Source organism: Phyllostomus hastatus, unplaced genomic scaffold, assembly GCF_019186645.2.
Source record: "Phyllostomus hastatus isolate PE091 unplaced genomic scaffold, TTU_PhHast_1.1 phas_contig_196, whole genome shotgun sequence".
NCBI lineage: Eukaryota > Metazoa > Chordata > Mammalia > Chiroptera > Phyllostomidae > Phyllostomus > Phyllostomus hastatus.
In genome coordinates this window covers 29,880,248-29,903,355 of record NW_025333709.1, presented here as the reverse complement: position 1 = coordinate 29,903,355, position 23,108 = coordinate 29,880,248, and the positions used below count along the sequence as shown (strand labels likewise).

Sequence of the window (23,108 nt, the reverse complement as noted above, 5' to 3'; positions counted from 1 at the left end):
GTCCTGGTGAGGGCACTCTTCCTGGTGGCAGGTCGGGAGGCTGTTGTCTTGCTGTTGGAAAAAGAGGTAACCAGCTCTCTGGCCTTTGGCTGGAAGGGCACTGGGCCCACTCATGAGGGCTCCACTGTCACGACCCCATCACCTCCCAAAGGCTCCACCTCCTAATACCATCTCATGGGGGTTTAGGGTGTCGAGATGTGAATTTGGGGAGGACAGAAACATTCATTCCACAGCACTGTCTCTACCCCACCTTTGTCACAGCCCACCACACTTCCTCCAGCCAGATGTGGTCTTTCCCTTCTTTGAGCACCAACAGTGTTTTGTCTGTTGCTTAAGATATTTACCTTTCTCTCACCACATTCTGTATTGTGATCATTTGCATATTAGCCTAACCCCATTATTAGATTGTAAACTTTGTTGTTAGTCATTTATTTCAGAGCACCCAGCCCAGAATCTAGTTAAAATTCTTTTTATTATATAAATGAATTTTACAGATGAAAAAATTAAGGCCCAGGCTGGTGGTCAAAAGTGAAGGGTTCTGACTTTCACTTCTAAAATTTTGGAAAGAAAATTCTATCTTTATCCATGAAAAAAAAGATAAGAAACTACTGTAAAACTATGTAGTAATTTAGGTTTAAGTACTAAAAGAAGCTGATCTTTGTTTCTAAAACTGTAAGGGGCCACTAGTGCTTATTTTCAAACTGATTAAATGAATATCCGTGCAAGCTTTCATTATCATTTGGGGTTAGAAGAATGCAGTCATCCTATTTGATAAATGAGTTTGTAATTTATTTAACTCATAAATCTAAAATATCCCAGCGTTTTCCGAACTGTAACTCACTGAAGAAATGAGGTACTGTGGTCGTAGTACTGAAAACTTAACATCACAAGTGTTCAGCTCACTTATAGCAGTAAGACCATGAACCATCATTGTTTCAGTTCGGAATCCTCCTGATTGGTCAGAACCTGTTCCTGACCCAAGGGCAGCCCGACAGGACCAGTGGATTAACTATTTTCAATGATTCTCCCTTCCTTGTATCCAGAATTCACTGAGTATAATGTTCTGGTATAATGAAAGAAATGCTATTTCATATGAGAGAGAATTTGCAGTAATATAAACCTCTTATGTAGAATTAGACTATGAATGAAAGAAGATATTTTACCAAAGAATGTATTTCTAAGTACACCTAAATCCTATTAAGAGAACTCCTTAAGGTTTCTATGTGGCAATAGGTGATGCATATTAATTTCAAATATTTTAAAACCTGAGACTATTTTTTAAAATTTTATATAATCAGAGTCTAAAGACTCCAAAAATTAAACTATATAAATGAAGACAACTTATAAAATAGTTGTATATTGATAGAAATAGTCATTTATTCTGTGTTGTTAAAATTGTCTTTGTTTTCACGTTATTAAAGTCCATAAAAATTATTGTTTTTACAGGATACAAGTTCAGTATTAAAGGAGGAACAGGCTATTACAGCCTTTGAAGATGAAAGGCCATATATAATCCAAGAACAGCGGGATTCTCTTGTCTGTCAAGGGATTCTTGATTTAGAGGAAACTGACATGCCTGAGCCTCTAGCTCCCGGAAGCTACCCAGAGTCAGTCTGTGAAGAAGATGTTACCTTGGCTTTGAAAGAACTAGATGAACGATGTGAAGAAGAAGAGGCCGATTTTTCTGGACTGTCCAGGTGAGAATAGTGTCACAAAAACACCTTCGCGAGATGGTATCTTCTGCCCCGTCCCCTCCCAAATATGACCGTCTACCCCAGTGTGTTCACTTGCGTTTCTGTGTATGTTTTAGTCTAGAATCACACTGTCTTCATTTTTAAAGACAGCATGGCTTACTGTGATGGGTTTGTTTTCCGTTACTAATATTCACTTAAAGTAAAATAAATAGGCATTTCTCAAAGCGTTGTGACATTATGCTTTTAGAAGCACAGCAAATACCTACTTTGGCAGACTGCCTAATGGCCAGATGTTAAAATCAATACTGGGCCATATCCAGATCCAAGTATCAGAATCATGGAATGAACTGTTGTGATGCCAGAATAAACCAGAAATATATCAAAAAATCATTTTACAGTTTCATTATCAGTGGTCAGATTTTTTGAGTTGGACATAGAATAGGCAGAAGTGATGATTTCTTTGTACTGTCAGATGTTAGACTGTTCCTTTTAGTTTTTTTTTTTAATCCTCACCTGAGGATATTTTTTCATTATTTCTAAGAGAGGGCGAGGGAGGATGAGGGAGGGAGGGAGAGATAGAGAGACATTGATATGAGAGAAAAACACCGAATAGTTGCCGTTTTGTACGTGCCCCAGCCAAGGGTGATTGAACCCACAGCCTGGGTATGTGCCCTAACTGGGAATCGAACCTGAAACCTTGTGGTCGATGGGACAGTGCTCCACCAACTGAACCACACTGGCCAGGGCTAGACTGTTCCTTTTAAATGTTTCTCTAGTTAACAATTTGAAGCTCCTTGACAATTACTATTATACCAAAATTAATATTTAGTAATCAAGTATGTCAGTTTTACTCATGCAATACAAATTATTCAGTTATACTTCAAGTGATAATAGAGTTTTAACACATACAACAAATGAGGAAATTTTTCACTCTTAGCATATCTACACTGCTTCCCTATATCTGAGAGTGTACACTCAGATAGTAATAACACCTTGTTCATGTCTTTGATTTGGACATGACAGTAGCCTGTGCCGTCCCTCACTCACTGATCTTACACGAGTCCCGGGGTGCCAGAAGTGACGTGGAGGTAGATATCCAGCTGTTTATCTTTCTAAAGGTCTGAAGCCAAACACTTGACTTTGGCCAAGTACTGAAGCTGAAACAGAGCAGAACATCCCTACTGTTCATAGAGAGACATTAGGCCTACAAGGGTACATTTTGTTCAAATCAATCACCACAGGGACATTTAAGAAATTAAACTTTTTAAGGTATAATTTAACTTTTGACTTCAAATGTCTATTTTTATTGTCCCCCATAACCTTTACTCAGAACCCTCTCTTTTATATGAATCACTCCTTAAAGTCTGTGGAGTGTTACAGAGCTGCCTTGTGATGTGAAGCAGGCCATTCAGAGACCTTGAGGAACACATTTCTCCACAGACTGTCTGATGCCAGCTCATTTCCACCTTCAAGACCCAGAGTTACACACTTCTTTGTAGACTGGCCAACCCCAAAACATCCTTGTATTTGTTTATTGTTTCATTTTTGTTTATCATCTGGCTGTTAGGATTGTAAATTCCTTAAAGAAAATGGCTAGGTCTTATGTTTCTTTTGAGTAAAATCTGTTATTGACACACTGCTGGGCACATAGTATGTGCTCAGTGAAACAGCTGAGCTCCTGCTATGTGTCAGGGCTTTTACTGGGTCTGGACCTGTAGTCCTGGGTTCAGATTCTGGTTCTGTCATTCCCTACCTGATAATCTAAACACACTGTTTAACCTCCCTACACTTTTATTTCCTTATTGAGAAAACTTAGATAATAATAGTACCCAACCCTCACAAAGGGGCAGTGAATAGTGGATGAAACAGTCCACCTAACACAGCCCTCCGCACAAAAGCACATGGCCAAAACCTCTTAAATGTTATCACTACAATTTGGACCTCCAAAATTGACCATTTAAAATGAAAGTCTTTTTGTTTTTTATAATTTATTAAGGCAACGTTAGTTAACATTAAATAAATTTCAGGTGTACGGCATTATAACTTGCTATCTGTATACTCTTGCATGTTCACCACCAAAAATCTACTTTTTTTCCGTTATCATATATTTGACCCCTTCACCCACTTCATCCTCCTCCACCTCCCTTCCTCTCTGGTGACCACCATTCTGTTGTCTATGTCTTTGAGTTTGTTCATGTAAAACGAAAGCATTCTAATCTAAGTTGTTCATAGCCATTATTGAAATTAGTCCATAGCACTAGCATACCATAGGACTCGCGTTGCTTTCAAGTGGTCACATGAAATTAGATCTTTAATTCCAAAGCTGCTAAGTAGAAAGAACATGGAAATCTGCTTATTTGTGCTTTTTCGTGCTTTCTTAAAAAGTTGAGTTTGTTGTGCATTCATAAAAATAATCTGTATTGGATAACTAAAACTCTTTTAAGAAATCGAGTCTATTCTGTTAAGATAGTGTCGTGATTACTGTGATATTTGTGTCAACAGTCAAGATGAAGAGGAACAAGATGGTTTTCCAGAAGCGCAGACATCCCCTCTGCCGTCACCGTTTCTCTCTGCCATAATAGCCGCTTTTCAGCCGGTGGCCTGTGATGACGAGGAGGAAGCCTGGCGCTGCCACGTCAACCAGATGCTGTCTGACTCCGACGGGTCCTGCGCCGTGTTTACGTTCCACGTGTTTTCCAGGCTGTTTCAGGTCGGCGAGGTTGAACGTTTCTGAACTGATGTTATTGTTACCTGGCCAAGTTATGGCTTTGGGGTCTAAACTCAGTATCTCAAATTTTAATATTCCCACTGATTTTCTTCGAAAAAATTTTTTTCCTGCCCAAACTGATGTAGCTCAGTGGGCTGGACAATGTACCACAAACCAAAAGGTTGCCAGTTCGATTCCCAGCCATGGCACATGGTTGGGCTGCAGGCCAGGTCTCTGGTTAAGGGTGTTGCAGGCTAGGTCTCCAGTTGGGGGCATGTGGCGGCAATCACTGATGTTTCTCTTGCATATCAGTGTTGTTCTCCATCTCTTTCTGCCTCCTTTCCCCCCTTTCTAAAAACAAACAAACAAATAAATAAAATCTTTAAAAAAAATGTTTTCCTTAGAGAGTGATATTACTAAATTTACATTGTGACATACCACTGCTGGTACTTTATACAATGAATACTACAAATATCTGTAAGACAATAAGGATAAAACATTAAAACAACTAAAATCCTCTGCAGTACACTAGGCACCATGAGAGACACCAAAGAAATAAAAAACATGATCCCTGCCTTCAAGGAGCTTACAGTCAATAATATCGTTAAACACTTTAAATGCTAAAGTAATTGGTACTTTTATTACTGTGTGGAGACCTTAAAAAATTTAGCTAAGGTTGCTTCCAACCCTAAAAATAATAACAACAAGCTAACATTTTGAGTGCTCACTACATGCTAGGCAGTATACTCGACTCTTTACATTTAGTATCCTTATGACAGACCTATGGAATGTAAATATATTTTTAGCATTCTGTAGCTAGGGTAACTTAGGCACAGAGAAATGCCCCCATTTAAGTCATCAGCCTCTGAACTAACTGCCCTCCGTGTTGCCGCCCAGCCGCATGGGGACTGCCTGTTCTCGCTGAAGCTCTCCCAGCCATCCCGGCCTCCAGCTCTCCCTGCTGGACACGCTTCACGGCTCATTCATCGGAGCATTTATTGACTCTCTGCTTTTTGCATTGCTACTTGATTTTCTGTTTATGTTCTTTTATTTCTTTTGGCATTCTAAGTTTCTTGATGCCTGAGGTTGTGAGTTAGGCTTTTTAAAATCATAATGACACCTAACAGTGCTACACATACACACATAGGCACACATTAACTATTTGTATAATTAGTATACTAATATTAATGTATTCTAATCCGTTGAGTGCTCACTGTGGCTCTGACATTATCTGGTTGTTTTATGTGAATGAATATTCATGAGTTTTGAGAAGATACCACTCTTAATGTACTTTTATGACTTTAATTAAAGTCAGATGGCAGCCCCATAGCCAAGAAAAGTAAACTACATTTACCAAAAATTTCTTTCTGTTAGAACTTAACTTTAGAAGAGCTAATTCCTTGGAAATGTGAGGCCTTTATTTCTAGAGTGTATTCCTAATGTCCCCTAAAAAAAAAAATTAAAAACCTCAAGAATTGGGGATAGGTGAGGGGTATGTGTCATTGGTTATTCAGTAATACTGTTTTATAAACATTTGATCATTTTTAGAAATTAATGTTTACTAAAGAAGTGTCTGAAAGCATGGCTTTGCAGATCAGTTATTAGGATTCTATATATTGCTACAATATTTTAAAAGAAAACATTGCCCTAATTAATAAATTATCCTTCTTTACTTAAAGATGAAAAGAGAAGAGGCCTTCTTAGGAAATACCAAACTTTTTCATATGCTCTTCTCCACAGACAATTCAAAGAAGGTTTGGAGACATAACCAACGAGGCAGTCAGCTTTCTCGGCGAGAGTCTGCAGCGCATCGGTGCCAAATTCAAAAGCTCATTGGAAGTGATGATGATGTGTTCGGAGTGCCCAACAGTCTTTGTGGATGCTGAAACAGTAAGTTTTCACTGAGGGCTCACTATATAGACTAAATTTGAATGGCATCATTCAATAAATAGGCTATTTAAGAGGTAATTCAGCATTTTAAAGTGTACAGGTTCATATTTTCAACTTGAGTGTAAATATCTAGCAAAATACAACTCCAGTGTACCATCGGTAGTGACTTGTGACTGTTTCAGCCCCCTCCCTGCCCCCCCACCCCCACCCCGCCAGCCTGCTAGATGCGGAGGCTAACAAGATCATGCTCTGGAGATGGGTGCTTTCTTCGTGCTGCCTGAATGAACGTGGGGAGGGGCGCGCTAGACCTCCCCCATTAAGAGCCCAGAGCTCCTTGGTCTTCCCACTTTGTTTCCAAACACAATCCTACATTGTGCATTAAGATATTTAATGAAACTAAGGTTTAAGAAGCTTCAAAGGTGTTGCTTTCAAGGTATGTACTGGCCCGACATGCCATTTCTTGCCTCTCAGACCAGTTTTTTAAGGCATCTGAAGGCCTGCTGATCCTTGCTGACATCCTGGAGATCACACTTGATTCTTACTCTGCTTCAGTGAAAGGTCAGCCCTTAGTGTAGGGCACTGGCTCCAAGTTGGGCCACAAACCAACAGAAATTCCATGACCCAAATGTTGCTGGTCTCATGACTGTGACCAGAAACCATAACCTGGATCAATGTGTTTCTGATTTGACAGCTGATGTCATGTGATTTGCTAGAAACACTCAAGTTCAGTGTTTTGGAGTTGCAAGAACACCTGGACACCTACAACGCCAAAAGAGAAGCCGCTGAGCAGGTCAGTCTGTTTTTACTGTGTAAGAAGAGTAGTTTGCCTATTTTTCCTCTAGCTTCTTGTACTTGGTTTTTTTTTTTTAATTAATTAAATGTGTTAGGGTAACATTGGTTAATAAGATTATACAGGTTTCAAGGGTACATTTCTGTGATACATGATCTGTGTATTGCATTGTATGCCCACCGCCCAAAGTCAGATCATCTTCCATCGCCACGTATTTGGCCCCCTTATCCTTTACTACCCTCCAACCCCTTCCCTCTGGGAACCACCACACTGTTGTCTGTGCCTGTGAGTTTCAGTTTTGTGTCCCACCTATGAGTGAAATCATGTGATTCTTAGCTTTTTCAGACTGAGTTATTTCGCTTAGCATGATGTTCTCAGGACCCTCCATGCTGTCTTAAGTGACAGTACTTCCCATCTTTTCTTACGGCTGAGCAGTATTCCATTGTATGTATGGACCACATCTTTTTCCAGTCCTCTGTCAAAAGACACTTTGGTTGTTTCCATGTCTTGACCACCAGGAATAGTGCTGCAGTGAACATGGGGGTGCATATATTTTTCAAATTTGAGGGGTAAATACCCAGGAAAGAAAGTGCTGGGTCATATGATAACTCTGTTCTTAACTTCCTGAGGAGCCGCCAAACAGTTTCCATAGTGGCTGTGCCCGTTTCTGTTCCCACCAGCAGTGAGTGAGGGCTCCTTTTCTTCCACAGCCTCTCCAGCACCTGTCTTGTTGATAATAGCCATTCTGACCAGCCAATGTGAGGGTTGTGTCTCACTGCAGTTTTCATTCACAGTTCTGTAATCACTAGTGAAGTTGAGCATCTTTTCGTGTATCTGTTGGCCGCTTGTATCTCTTCTTGGGAGCAGTGAGTGGGACTATATCCAACTAAAAAGCTTCTGCACAGCAAAGGCAACCACTAACAAAATTAAAGGACAACCAACAGAATGGGAGAAAATATTTGCAAACAACAGTCCAACAAGAGGTTAATATCCAAAAACTATAAAGAAATCACACAATTCGCCCTGGCTGCTGGGGCTCAGTGGATTGAGCGCCAGCCTGAGAACCAAAGGGTTGCCAGTTTGATTCCCAGTCAGGGCACATGCCTGGGCTGCGGGCCAGGTCCCCAGTAGGGGGTGTGTGAGAGGCAACCACACATTGATGTTTCTCTCCCTCTCTTTCTACCTCCCTTCCCCTCTGTCTAAAATATAAATAAATAAAGTCCTTTTTTTTGTTTGTTTTTTTTTTAAGAAATCATACAATTCAGCACCAAGCAAACAGACAGTCCAGTGAAAGCACAGGCAGAGGACCCGAAGAACAGTTTGATCTGACACTGAAGTGTCAGCCTGGCAGCCTCGTGGCTGCAGGAGAAGAGGGGGCTTCTCAGCACTTGCCTCTGGGTTTTACTAGGAAGAACGAATGTCTGTCTCTGGCTTTTAGAAACTGGCTAAGAGCACAATGGAGAACTGGCTTTATAAGAAGCTTTTGTGTGGAGACTATACAGTTGCTGTCCACATTGCAAGCATGGAAATAAAAGTGTTTCTCTGAGAACACATTATGATATTGTGATCTAGAAAGTCTGCAGCCTGTGACGGAGTTGTGGTCTTCTTCCTGTGAGGGCTGTGTGTGCATGGGCAGGCAAAGGCAGAAATGAGCATGTAGCAGATTATGCATAATTATCTAAGGAAGATTTCTTCCACTAGTCTGGCACTGCAAAGCACAGTAGGTCTTTTCCCTGAGAGTCACATTCAATTAGCAGGGGCAGAAAAAAACTAAAAAAAAAATGCTTTTTCTTTTCACACAACTGTATATAGTAGACTTTTTTTTTCTCGAATAGATGGGTCTTTCATTAATAAGTATTATCTATCACATTTAAAGGCCTATGAAAAAATGAACTAAAAACCTGGTTCCTATTCCTTTAATAGTCCAGATAAGAATATAGGGCACAGCCCTGGCTGGCGTAGCTCAGTGAATTGAGCACAGGCTGCAAACCAAAGCATCGCAGGTTTGATTCCCAGTCAGGGCACATGCCTGGGTTGCAGGCCACGGCCCCCAGCAACCACACATTGAAGTTTCTCTCTCTGTCTTTCTCCCTCCCTTCCCTTTCCAAAAAAAAAAAAAAAGAATATAAGGCACAAACACTATATATGAATAATTTGTGACAAAAGTAAAGTGTCACTTAAATTATACCCATAAATAAAAGTACTGGCAATAAAAGAGACTTCCCAGAATTGTACAGAGTGAACAGAAAACGAATGCCACACTGTGATTTCCAGAGAAAGGTCACTCGGGCTAATGGGGAACTTCATGGAACAGAGAAATGACCTTAGGCCTTGGCAGGTGGTGATTTTAGATTGGGGGATTTTTTTTTTTAGGGAGAGAATATGGTATGAGAAAATATTTATATTAAGTCTTTCTCCCCTTATAAAAGTAAGGGATTTTAATATTTGGACTAAAAGAATAGTGACAGGTTGGGGAAGAGGAAAGAGCTTTCAACATCAGGGGAGAGAGGAGCAGGATCTGGTCACCTGCAAGTGCCAGTGCTGTTTGTAAGGGGACCAGGCCTTGCCCTTCGCGCATACAGTGCTCACAGCTGTTGCTGGCACTGCTGGGTCACAGGGTGTGCATGTGTTCAACTTTGGGAGAGTCCACCAAGCACTCTTCTGAAACAGGTTGTACCCATTTGCAGCCTCTTCACAAGTGTGTACAAGAGTTACCGCTGCTTCATATCTTTGCCACCACTTGGTACTATCAACTTTTAAAAACTTACTAGTTATGGTAGGTGTGTGATACTATTTTACATTTCCCCTGATGACTGTATGGGCACCTTTTCATATAGATATTTTGTGAATTGTGCCTTCAAGTTACTTTTCTGTTTTTGAAAATGGGTTATTTATGGTTTTCTTACTGATTTGTAGTTCCTTATTTCAAACCCAAGCCTTTTATTGGGCATATGTATTACAATACTCTCTGTGGCTAGCAGTTTCACTATCTTGATAGCATCTTTCAATAAACAGAAGTTTGTTTTTTTAAGATTTTATTTATTTAGTTTTAGAGCGGAGAAGGGAGGGAGAAAGAGGAGGAAAGTAACATCAATGTGTGGTTGCCACTCGCGTGGCCCCCACTGGTGACCTGGCCCACAACCCAGGCATGTGCCCTAAACCGGGAATCAAACCGGGGACCGTTTGGTTTGTGGGCTGGCGCTCAATCCACTGAGCCACACCAGCCAGGGCAGAAGTTTTTTATTTTAATTAATTCCACATTATCATTCTTTTCCATCATGGTTAGTGACTTTTGTCATATCAGAAATGTTTGCCTACCCTAGAAGCTGTGGTGGATTGTCACAGCAATAACCCTGGTGAAGCCTGCCGCTCTGTGTCCACACCCCTCTGCCGCACCTTCGGCAGGAGGTGGAGTCTGTTACCCTCCTCTGGGTCTGGAATGGCCTTGTGACTTGTTCTGACCAATCAGATTTAGACACGTTGCTGTTCCGTTCTGAGGCCAACACTTAAGAGGATTTTTTGCAGCTTCTGCTCTTGCCATCATGCTGGTCAGAGTGTAAATTGGGATAAATTCTGAAGAGCTATTGGAGCTCTGGTCTACTGGAGGATGTGGGGTCATGTGTCGGAGAAGGGAGACATCCCAGCTGCCACAGGCCACATGTCAGGCATGGAGGGAAACAAAGGTCGAACTTCCGGCCCCAGTCAAGCCATCACATGACTGTCACCTCTGAGTGACCCTAGGCAAAACCAGAGGAAACTCCCGGCCACGTTAGATTTGTCTTGCTGTTTTAAGCCATTAAGTTTTGGGGTGGTTGGTTTCACTGCAATATATACCATTTATAATAAGAAAACATCAAATACCTACAAGTAAATCTAGTCAGAGATGCTCTAGAGCCCCACACAGAAATGCCTAGGGCGTGAATAGTAAATACCCCCAGAGTAAACACTGGTACCGAAGTCTGGCTCCTTTTGGTGCCTTCCTCCTCCACCCTAAATCCTGGCTGGCGGCATTCAGCTTCTATAGATGTCCTTGGAGGGCTGGCCTTCTGTGGGCTAGTCCATCTTGCCCAGAAGCCAAACCTCTCAGGTTAAACCTGAACTTCACTTGAGTCTTGAGTAAAGAAAACGTCATGACAAGAAGACTAAGTAGACATGAAGTGGAGGATGTTCTGTGCACAGACTGTCCACGGCGTCCTGTAAACACCCGCGGGAATGGCGCGAGCCCGCCCTTCTCAGGGCCTTGTGCAGCCCATGGAACTGTTGGGTTGGGGCTTGGCTGTTAACCCAGTAAAAATCAAACAATTAAGCTCAATAGTGCCCCCCAAAATGCCATATCACTGGGCATACAATATACAAAATATGTAGTAAGAACAGGCCATTAAGTAATCTATTGAAAGTATTGTTTCCAAATGTATTAGTTTGCGGGGACAAATTGAGCTAGAATAGTGATGATGATTAAGTGTACAAGCATTTTAACGTTTTGCGTGAATTAACACTACGTACAAATTCCATGACAGATGTTGACTGAATGTTGCTGACAGAAGGACGTCTTCTGGATAGCTTTTGACAACGGCTGCCAGCAGCTGTATCGCACCAGGAAGGCTTAACGTGCTGGTGTTTAGAGACGCTGTCAAGCGAAGAGCCAAAGGCTGGTGCAGTCTGGGGGCCATGAGGTCAAAGAGACTGTTTTGAAATAACTAAGAGGTCTCATTTTAATTCTCTGCATGTAGAACATTGAGCTGCAATTGAGAATTTTAAGTGTATAGCACTGAAATAGTTTTTTACGATTTTTACATTTTTTTTAGAGAGGGGAAGGGAGGGAGAAAGAGAGGGAGAAAAACATCAGTGTGTGGCTGCCTCTTGAGCACCCCCCACCAGCGACCTGGCCTGCAACCCAGGCATATGCCCTGACTGGGAATCGAACCAGCGACCCTTTGGTTCACAGGCCGGCAATCAGTCCACTGAGCCATTCCAGCCAGGGCAGCACTGGAATGTTTTCAAAGGGTGAACTTAATGTAGCTAGTAGTTTTTTCTCAAAGTCCCAATGAAAAATGTTCTAATGATTTCTTGTGTATATTTGTATTATGTTTAATCTATCACACCTAATAAAAAGACCTAAAATATCAAAAGAACCGATAATACCGTATTAATAATATCAAACTGTCAAAACCTAGGAACTTAACTTGAAGGCTCTTAGTTTTCACTTGAGCTTGGACATTCTGTGACACCAGTGTCTTTTCCTATCAAACCACAGTGCTATCATTTTCTTTTTATTTGACCAAAGAAAAGGTACCCTAAATAAACAGCCAGCTTTAGGAAGAGCCCCTGGATAAGGAAAAATGGCATGTGGCTTCCATATCCAATATTCTTTGGAGATAACATGTTTGTCATTCATTCCTGTCCAAAAAAGGAAGAAAAAAAGAAATAAAAATAAGATTTAAAATGGATTTTGTTTTCTGTTTCACTAATTTAAACTGACACCAGTCTTCTTGGAATTACACTCCTAATAAGCAAAAGGACCTGGTTAACTCTAAGCTGCCTTTATTAAATTGACCTGAGGGGAATCACATCTTTCATTTCCCCATCGTACATTAGACAAAGGTCAGGTGTAGACTGTGGAGGTTTTCAATAAAACCTGCAAAATGCAGAATACTCTTTACTGAAGTGGAACACCGCAAGTCCCTGGAGTAGAAGACCCTTTTTTGCATTTCTGTTGGTAAGCGCTCAGGAGTGTGTAAATCTAGATAAACTGATAGTGTCACCCGCTTCAGTTTGTTGCCTAGCAACAGAGAGGCTCTAATGGAGATGAAAGTCTGTGTCTGCAGCCATTCCTAGAAGTTCACGTTCACTTTTAAATTTGTTTTGTACACAGAGGCTGTTATATTACCAATGTCACTGTTCAGATACTGTATTAAAGTTTACTGTTATTTATTTATTTATTTAGTGGTTAGACAATTGTAAGAGGACATTTGGTGCCAAAGAAGACCTGTATAGAATCAACACAGATGCACAAGTAAGTTTCTTATTCTTACTTTTGCTGTATTTCTGTATGAGGTAAAATAATGTGTATACTCAAATGTCCTTATTTGGTATTCCTAGAAATAAAGAACATTTGTAACACTTTCCAATTTTGTTATCAGAACAATCTTTGTAAAAGTTAGGTTCAATGAAATATTGGCTTTGTAATGAAAAAGTCACTTTAATAAAAATGAAAGCGCAGCGTGTGGCTGAGACTTAATAACATTCAACAGATAAGCTTGATGGAAATCGGGACAGTCCAAGTCAGCTCCCAGTTGCAGCCGCCTCTTTCAAGAAATCCCGGCTCTTCATTGGCATCCGCAGGCAAGACTGGTCAGGAACACAGCCTGAGAGTCATGTTCTGTCCATCATCCGTGTTGGCCTTTCTGAACATGAATTTCTGCTTAAACTAATGTTTGTACTAGTGTAAAATTCAGCAAAAATAATAGTATTTTCTTAGAGAGGAGCAAACATAAACAACACATACATTATATGAAATGAGGATAGATTAAGACCTGCAAATTAGTCTAATAGGAGTGTAACTTCATGTGAAGACGCACTCATTAATTAATGACCTCTGCATTTGACATCAGAGTTATAACCTTTTTCAACACCAATTATATTGTTATAGATTTCTAGTCACTATAAAAGTTACTGTACCACTATAAAAAGAAACTGAAATGCCAAGAAAATAATAGTGTACTCTCAGTAAATGTTTCCTATGTGCCAGGTCCTGTACTAAATGTTTCACATTCATTATCTCTGCCCTTCCAACTCGGTGTAGTAGATGCTATAATTATCCCCATTTTGCAGATGAGGAAACTGAGGCTAAGAGAAGCTAAATTATCTAAAATCAGTAAGTAAATAGTTAGAATTGAGTCAAACCTAGACAATCCTGAATTGTTACAAATAAATTGGCAAGTTGTATTTGTAAAATAAATGCATAATTAACCCTATCTTTGAATTAGATCCTTTGGTTCTAATTCTGTCTTTGCCACTATTTACCTGCATGGCTTAAGTAATATAAACTCCTTTTTTCCTATAGAAAAAGGTGATCAGACTAAATGAGTTCCTTCTCCCAGAGTCTGCATCAGTTAACACAGCTCAAGGTTTTCTATTAAATGAAAACGGAACACTGTACATTTAGGGTTTCATTTACACCTCTCCTTTCATACTCAGCTCCATAGCATGGGACCCTTTTTATACTGTATCTGCTGTCTGTCCCTGTACCAACATAGTCTTTTGCATGATAATTATCTATAAATGTATGCTGTAGGAGGGGAGGGGGAGGGAGGGGAAGGGATTAGTCCAAGATCAGGTATGAATGACTCCTGGACGAGGACCTTAGAGAGGAGATGGCCCAAGGGCGAGAGGGCTGGGCTGGGGGGAAGGGGGCAAACAGGAAAAGAGATTGGGACAACTGTGACAGAATAAACAAGAGAAAAATAGAGTACTGAAAGCAAAAAAGATAATAAAAATAAATTAAGAGAACATACATGCAAATTTCAATATACTTAAAAGTCATTAATTTAAAATATACAGTGTTAGCATATTTAGTATAATTTCTGGTAATTTAGAGCTGTAGAACTAATAACGTGTGTGTTATTTTCTACAATTGTAGTGACCATAAATGTCATCCATGAGTTCTTTTTCATTATATCCGTAGTGGAATGTTGATGCACATAGAGTCAGTTCTATTTTATTTATGCTAAGAGAAGTGAGGAAAAATATTAAAACTCAAATAGTTGTTAGTTTCCATATAAAACAGTATAAGATGAAATGTTAGAAATTCAGATATGCTAATAAATTTGACATTGGATTGTGCTCAGGTGATGCTCAACAGAATGACTGATTTATGGTAAGCAGTAGGGAGCTAAAGTTCACCTTTGCTTAGCAAATCCTTTCTAAATTGATAGGAATAAATTTTATATAAATAGTCCTACAAAGGAAACTACTTAGAAATTCAAAAGGGACTTTTAGAAGGAATATTTACATTACAGCAGTTGCTGTTTTAAATAGAAATCATTTTTCTCCATTGATGAGTAGGTCCAAGTTGCTGTACATATTTTAATGTCATAGTTTTTAAGTAGTCCATAAACTAGATATTTCACTGTTGAAATATCTAGTTTATCTCATTATCTCATTTTGATTCATTTTGATCAATATACAAGCCTAGTAGGGTTGAATTTCTGAAGTTTACTCAATTATATTTGGAATGCAATTAAAAACACACATCAGCTTTCACTATTTTACCTTCTGACTCCAATTACGCACCAGTTATGGCAACATAGGACCTGATTAGACAGTGAAAGGTAGGAAGCCTAGAGTGAGCCCCACAAAGGTTATCTTCTCGTGGGTGTTTATTATATAAGGTTGTAAGCCAACTCTTCTCTGAGTACAGTAATTCATTTTCTACGGAAAATTTTTCTCCTTTACTCAAAGTTTCATGACACTTTGCTTTTTTAAAAAGGTTATAAAAACCTAGATGAAGACCACTTACAATAAGCCAGATTTCCCAAGATCACATTAGTTTGATTTTCTTGGTAACTTTTACACAGAAATAAACTGTGGTCTAAATGTAATTAATTTATTTGGCAAAGAGTTAAAAACACCCTGGATTGTTATAGTAAATGCCGGAAAAGTTTCATTCTGGAAATAGCATCATAAAATTTTCTTTGGGGTGTAACTAAATGTTCTGCCGTTTGCCTAGGACATCTGTGACCCTAGTTAAAATGATCTTACACTAATTCTTGGTCTTTTTCTTCCTTTGTATTTTTGTGACCCGATCACCTTCTTGCTTAGCAAATGGAAATTCTAGCAGTAAGTGACCTGTCTTAATTTATAGACTACTTATCCATGTCAGACAAACTGGTTCTCATTTGCCATTTGTCCATTTGTGACCTAGCAATGTTTTGTCATGGACTGCTACTTTAAAAGTAGTGTGTGCTTCAGGTTTGCATAGCCCTAATCTATCAAATATTGGTCCTATAAAAATGATATTCTATAATTAATACGTACAACTAGCACTTGCTTTTTTATACATTTATAACTAACATCTCCTTTTAAATTTGTTAATTTTAAAAATCAAAGTGAAAACATTAATTTCATTGCCTCATTTCAATGAGATTACAAAGTTTGTTTTGTTTTTTATTTTTCCCCCCAGAAAAAAAGAATTCATTTTTAGCTAAGAGGTTATCCGATTTTATTTTGCTTTAACAAGCACTAATTGGTAAATACAGTGCAATCCTGATGTGGCAAAAGTATATGCATTTGAATTATAAATTTAAAGTGTCAAAGCATAACGAATCCTTTTTAAAGCATCCTATATATTGCCTGCTTAAAAATTCTGTGTAATGTGAAAATGTGCTTCACACTAAAAATGAATTATGTAACCAACGGTATCTTTAAATTTTGAATCAGTCTTCAAAGCATCTTTCTTCAGCTTCCCACCATATTAACTTGCTTACTGCAGAAAAATAAATGCCAAGACAATTTTAACAATTACTTTACAAATTTATTGGGAATATGTGGTCTAGTCAAACATGGAAAATCACAGCTAAATGTAACACATTGTTATTTGTTTCCAGGAACTGGAGCTCTGCCGAAGGTTATACAAATTGCATTTTCAGTTGCTACTTCTGTTCCAAGCCTACTGTAAACTTATCAGCCAAGTAAATGCAATAAAAAATGAAGCCGAGGTAAATGTTCAGCTGAACTGGGAGAAAGTTAAAATGTACATATACATATACATTCTTTGTGGGAGGGCTTAAGACTGAAGTCACTCATTACAGATCATTTTTTACCAGAATTGGTTTTTTTGAAGTGATGTGCTACTTCCGGACCTATTAGTAAGGACGACAGTCGGTATCCAGCAGCTTTAAAAGGTTCAAGACCTTAAAGGTCGCCATAGCAGCCACAGATCGTGTGTAATCAGAAGTCTGGTAAAGCACATCAATTCCATAAAGATACAACACTGTATTATGAAACCCTTCAACATCCTGTCCATGTTTTTCTGTAGTTCTAGAAACAGACCCAAGAGTACGCATGCCAAAAGCACTTGAAATGCCAGAGAGCATGAAATGACTAGATTCAAAGGCAGCGACTTGAGTCTTTTTTCCCCATTGCCAGCCACTGACCCTAAAACCATCACCAGGGAAATGATTTAATCTGTTTAAATGGCTAAACTTAAAAAGATACACATACTGGTTTATATAAAATATGCTAGACAAATAATCTTTTGAAATATAAAGACTTTCTTCTATGGTCAAAAAAAATTTCACAGTCCACCCATAACAGTACATTTGTTTCCACTGTCTATGGTGAAGTGTATACCATGTTAGAGCCAACAACCTGCCTCATTTATTTCAATTTAACAGTTACTACACTTACTACAACCTATCTGCCAAGGGTGTTTAAAGACTGCTATTTCGGTGGCTAAAACATTTATCCCTACTGAATAGAGAACTTAAAATATTAACTGCCCTTAACCAGTAAGTTTGACATTTGAAAATCTTTAAAATAAACTACTGCTGCCATCAAATCTGTCTTCACAGCCGGGTAAGTGCGCTTTTCGTCGCCGAGCGTATCCACGGATCCTCCTAAGGGGCCCTTCTTCGTTGCAGGTCACCAACATGTCCGAGGAGCTTGCCCACCTGGAGAGCGTGCTCAAGGGGGCAGAGTCTGCCTCGGAAAATGAAGAAATGGCCATCTCCAAGGCTGCGCAGACCACCATCGAAACTGCCATTCATTCTTTAATTGAGACTCTGAGAAATAAGGAATATATATCAGCCGTGGCCCAAGTCAAAGCTTTCAGGTAAAATGAGAAGGGGTTTGTGAGACGACGCACATGATACCAGCAATTTCCATCCATTTTCACCTCGCAGCGCACATAAACCGAAATTCTGCAGCACACACAAAAATATATTTTTGGCCATTCTAACAGAAAAATAGGTGTAATTTTGATTCCTTCACACAAGGTGGCCATTGTGTTGGCTGTTGTCATTTTTCACTTGACAGCCTGGGAAAAGAGGTCCGTGCCCCTGACGCAGCAGTCAGTGCTGCGCGTTGTGAAACCCTGCGGCACGCCGCCGGAGCATCGCTGCTTTCTGCCTCGACTGGGAGCTGCAGTGATCGGGTTTGGTTTTGAATTTGGTGATTCTATAGCAGGTCTTTGTGAGAGGAAAACATGATTTTGTTCTTTTTACGACGGTCACTGAAATGAGCCCAATTTTAGATTTTGTTCACTCTCAGTGATAATTCAGTAATCTGTTTGCTCAAATATTAAAAGATGCTCAGCTCAGTGGGCTGGGCATCGTCCCACAAACCTAAAAGTCACCAGTTTGATTCACGGTCGAAGCACATGCCTGTGTTGTGGGCCAGGTCCACTGTTGGGGGCGTGTGAGAGCCAACAGATGGATGTTTCTCTCCCACTCTCCCTCCCTTCCCTTCTCTCTAAAAAATAAATGAAATGAAATCTTAAAAAAACAAAACCCCTCAGTAATCACAATGAAATTTTGTCGTCATGTGTATTAATGTGAAATATAGTTCATCTTAATAATTGCTTGAGTGAGTCTCAGGACTTAAAATTACTGTGTATTTCCAGGTCTCTCTGGCCCAATGATATCTTTGGCAGTTGCGAAGATGACCCCGTGCAGACGCTGTTACACATATATTTCCATCACCAGACGCTGGGCCAGACAGGAAGCTTTGCGGTTATAGGCTCTGACCTGGATATGTCAGAAGCCAGCTACAAACTGATGGAGCTTAATCTAGAAATAAGAGAGTCTCTACGCATGGTGCAATCATACCAACTGCTAGCACAGGCCAAACCAATTGGAAATTTGGTGAGCACTGGATTCTGAGAAACTTCAGGCATTTAAGAAAGAAACTAAACTGAAGACGATTAAGGATATTAACAAGCACCTTTTATGAACCCTTGCAATTCACTGATAAGTTTTTCTGGCAGCATCTACAACCACAGAGTAACTCATGTCAAACTTTATCAAGATATAAAAAGAATGTCAAAATCAAAGATCTGAAGAAGAAAAACTAATTGTTTAACAGCTGCCAATACCTCCCACAATTACTATGAAGAAGAGATTTTTAAATTACTTAACCTGTGTGGAACAGAAAAGGGCTAAAAGTGATGCATACAAGTACGTACATTGCTTTCTGGGGAACAGATTGTAAGAGTGTCTGCAATAATGGCCTCTTAACACTGAGATCCTGAGAAGCAGGTAAAATGAGGCTGAAATCGAGGCTGGTTCATTTTAGCTGAAGACCTGCAAAGCTGCTTGGATTTCTAGCAGTCATAAACATAATCTACAACTGATGCTTACCCATCTAGATGAAGAACATCCAGTCGGATAGATATACACAGAAACTTGTTTGCAAAAACCATTGATTTTTTTCAACATGTGGGATAAGGGTATGGGCGTTTTGTTTTTTAGTCTGTATAAGGAAGTGTGTGTGTGCGTGTGTGTGTGTGTGTGAGCTGGGGTGTGTGAATACGTGACAGTCCTATTTTCAAGGTGTGGATGTTTGGTGATAACGTCTCAGAGCATGCCTGAAAGAGCACTGCAAGATTATTTTTGAAGAAATTTTATTTTATTAGATCTAACTCTTCATAGTGTGTAAATGTTAGAACATTTTAATAATATTTTAAAACTGGGCTTTCCCGGTATTTCAAAAAGAAATAATATATCTGTTAACGTTATTGGAATGCTGCTCAGTTCTCTGATCAGTGCTTACGTTACGACTGTTGACGACTAACCAAAGTAGACGCCTGCAGAGACTTTAAAGTGTAAGATAAAGATGTATGCTGCCCGCCAGCTCCTCTCATTAGGAAAGTTAACTTATTTTACTCCATAATTATTATAGAAACTGTATAGATTAAAACTAGTATTTTTTTTTCTTGTACATTTGTGCAATGCACTGTATACAAGACTAGGTGTACAAAGCTAAAGGAAGACATTGTGGTCATTGATGGTAGAATATATGACTTGTAGGCTCTGAAGTCTGCAGAATTCAAGAAGAGAGATGCAAATGCATTTTTATATGTTTATTCAGGACTCAAATGTTCCGCCCTAAAGGAACCTGGGGCTGCGGGGGGAAATGAAAGCAAGCCTGAAGACTGACTACCAAAACATGCAATATACTTATTCACTGAGTCTGTAGCATAACATGAACTGGATTCCCTGTCCTTTTTTAAATAGCATTTTGTAAAAGAAATGAATGTAGTCCCACAATTCCTCCGATCTGAAAGGAACACCTTGTATTTTTTATATGCATCTCTTATCCACTGTGACTTTTCTTTTAAACTGGGCTCTGTGATTCCAGAGTTTGGAATGTAGAAATGAAATGCTTAGCTTTGCCTTTTCCTGGGGGTATGGACCCTGCCGGAAATGTAATTATGCTCAAGTGCATTAGCTGGAGGCACTGTGCGCCCCGTTGGACTGCTGACTACAGTTATGTTACCGATAAAATTCCGTAACTGGTCACGGCACATTCATAATCACTGTATTTTTTGACCCTGATAAAAAGAAATTATTTTGATGGTGTTCTGGTACTGTAAATGGCGTCCTTTAAATTATTTAATAGCATTTGGGTGTGGGGCAGGAAGAGAGGGCTGGTGTCCAGAGACACACCACATTTTACATCCTAGCTCACCATCCCCTACTTTCCCTGACCCTCCTTCTATCCTTTTGTTAAAATAAAAAGCATTGTAGTTGTTGGTCTGTGTTGTATTTTAAGAAAGGATGAATGATTATAGTGTGCATCATTTGGAAACTGTTCAGATTACCTTCATTGCCCTTAAACACAGTTTTCTGTAAAAGGAGGACAAAATTAGTTGACTGTTCAGATCGAACCTTTCAAACAGGTGAAATTTGCTTTTCCCATTTCTTTGTGTGCAACTAAGTCTGTTAATAGTGTAATGAAAATGAACACGCCTGCAGAGGTCAAGGTGCCGCAGTCATCGAGACCGTCCGTGGGCTAAAGGGTCTCCCTCGGGCCTGCCTTTCTCTGCCCCTGACCCTCTACATCCAGAGTGTGCACTCGCTGACAAAATACATCAAATGCTTAACTTGCTAAACACCTTATGTAGTTCCTATCTGGGCCCAGAAGCTTATTTTTGCTCATCGAAGCTTTTTCTTGAGCCCACTACATTTATTGTTTTTAATTGGTTTGTAAAATAACACCAGAAGAGAAGAGAGCTCGAATTTCCCTCATGCTGCTGCTCAAATAGAAGGCCAGCGTGTTTTTACACAACGTAGAAAATACTTCCTACTTCTCGTGATATAAAAGAACAGGTATGGTTACAACCTGCAATTCCCCTTAAATTTGGGAAGTAGTTACACGTTCTCCTAGAACAGACTCACCGATTCCGAGTGAGCAGGTCTGTGGGAACCGCTCCTGCACCACACCCGCATAGCCCAGGTGGGGGAAACAAGACAGTAGAATCAGTGAAATTAGGGTTGTTTTATGACTTTATAAACAGTTTCAAAGTGATCCACTGTCACTCTCGCAAATACAGGAAATAGGAAGGAAGCTAGAATCACTTCCCTTGACACCCAGACATGACAGTAATCTGGAGTGCTTCCTCCTAGCCTCTCAAATTCTTGCTCAGAAAAGCTCACTCACCACCTGCAGGCTGTACACTGCAGCTCGACCTCGGCTTCTCACTGCTAGAATGTCAGCACGGTAACTTAGGAAAAAGATGTTTGTGCCACGAGGTTTTTGGCCCAAACTTTCAGGAAAAAACCTTTCATTTTAACTTATTTATATTTAGAAACAAAACCAATTACCATATTCCAGGGTATTATTTTGCATAAAGGCACCATTAACTGCTTTCTAGAGCTATACTTTTAGCACATAAACAAATAAAAGAATTAAAAACATATATAGATACAGAATTAGTATGACCTATGTATAATGTGCATCCTTATTTTTCCCATGAAAAGTTGGGCAAAAATGTACATGTTATTCATGGGAAAATATGGTAGTTTGATCCTTGCTCTCAACTGTATAACAGGGTTAGTTGCTCTTAGGGGATTAATGGTAAACAGTATTAAAAGTTTACCCATGTTAGTAGCCAGTGAATTTCTCTTAGGACCCACTGCAGGTGTCTGCTGTTCTCTCACTCAGCAAATGCCCGAGTGCCTCCTGTACACCGCTTGCAGCGGTGTGAGTGGAATGAGTCTCCCGTCCTTGCCCTCCCCCAAGTCAACAGCAGGCGTCAGGAAGAAGCATCACCTCGCCAACACCCAGAGTCACTGCCACTCAATACTCTTTGGCGCCCTCCCCCACGGCCACCATTTTACCTGTTCTTTGACGCCCCCCTCCCCCAAGGCCACCATTGTACTTGCTCTTTGCAGGGCTCCTCACTGGCTTACAGGCAGCCATGGGACAGAGAGGGTTTGTCCTCGTGCCCCACCCCACAGCCTTAAAACCTTCCCGTGGGTTTTCACCGATGACGGGCGCCTGAGCAAGTTCCAAGACGTCCCAGTCCGAGCCTACCACTCCCACCTGCTGCCACGGCCCCCCTGCCCTCTGCAGCGCCCTGCCGCTGTGGGCGCCACCTGGCATTCCAGCCTTTGCGCAGGTTTGTTTAATCTGGAAAAGGTCTCCTTCCCCGCTTCGCTTAATCATCCAAACGTCAGCACAGCTGAAGTCATTTTTTAAGGAAGCCCTTCCTACCCTACCCAACTCAGATCCTCTATGACAGTTAACTCTCTCTTCCATATCAACATGGTAGATCTTCCATTTTATTTTTTTTAGTGGGGAGATGAGTGGCCATCTACCTTCCATTCTAGAAGCTCCACCAGGGCAGAGGCCGCACGCAGGCTTGTTTAGCAAGTGCAAAGCTGACTCAGCTGCTGGCCTCCACGCTTCAGTTCCATAAATAGCACCTGGGGTGCCTGTTAAATGTTTAATTTAGCCATTCAACAGGGGCAGTGGCCTAGGAGTCTGCATTTTCAGCAGCACCTGCCTAGGTCCATAAGGATACAGA

At 40.2% G+C, this 23,108-nt stretch overlaps 1 protein-coding gene across 13 annotated transcripts in view; it reads left to right on the top strand.

The window, feature by feature from the left end:
- Positions 1 to 20,831, top strand: part of FRYL (FRY like transcription coactivator) — a 240,210-nt gene extending 219,379 nt beyond the window's left edge. For 10 of the 13 annotated variants that reach the window (XM_045833907.1, XM_045833905.1, XM_045833898.1 and 7 more), the window contains 9 exons: positions 1,447 to 1,697; positions 4,197 to 4,404; positions 6,142 to 6,291; positions 6,983 to 7,081; positions 13,026 to 13,094; positions 15,902 to 15,919; positions 16,687 to 16,797; positions 17,722 to 17,912; positions 18,702 to 20,831. In XM_045833907.1, the coding sequence (XP_045689863.1) occupies positions 1,447 to 1,697; positions 4,197 to 4,404; positions 6,142 to 6,291; positions 6,983 to 7,081; positions 13,026 to 13,094; positions 15,902 to 15,919; positions 16,687 to 16,797; positions 17,722 to 17,912; positions 18,702 to 18,960 (1,356 nt within the window). In that variant the 3' untranslated portion in view covers positions 18,961 to 20,831. Of the gene's footprint in view, positions 1 to 1,446; positions 1,698 to 4,196; positions 4,405 to 6,141; positions 6,292 to 6,982; positions 7,082 to 13,025; positions 13,095 to 15,901; positions 15,920 to 16,686; positions 16,798 to 17,721; positions 17,913 to 18,701 lie in introns of those variants that run through there. The other 3 variants (XM_045833903.1, XM_045833900.1, XR_006785141.1) reach the window with 2 other exon arrangements.
- The last annotated feature ends 2,277 nt before the right edge of the window (positions 20,832 to 23,108 follow it).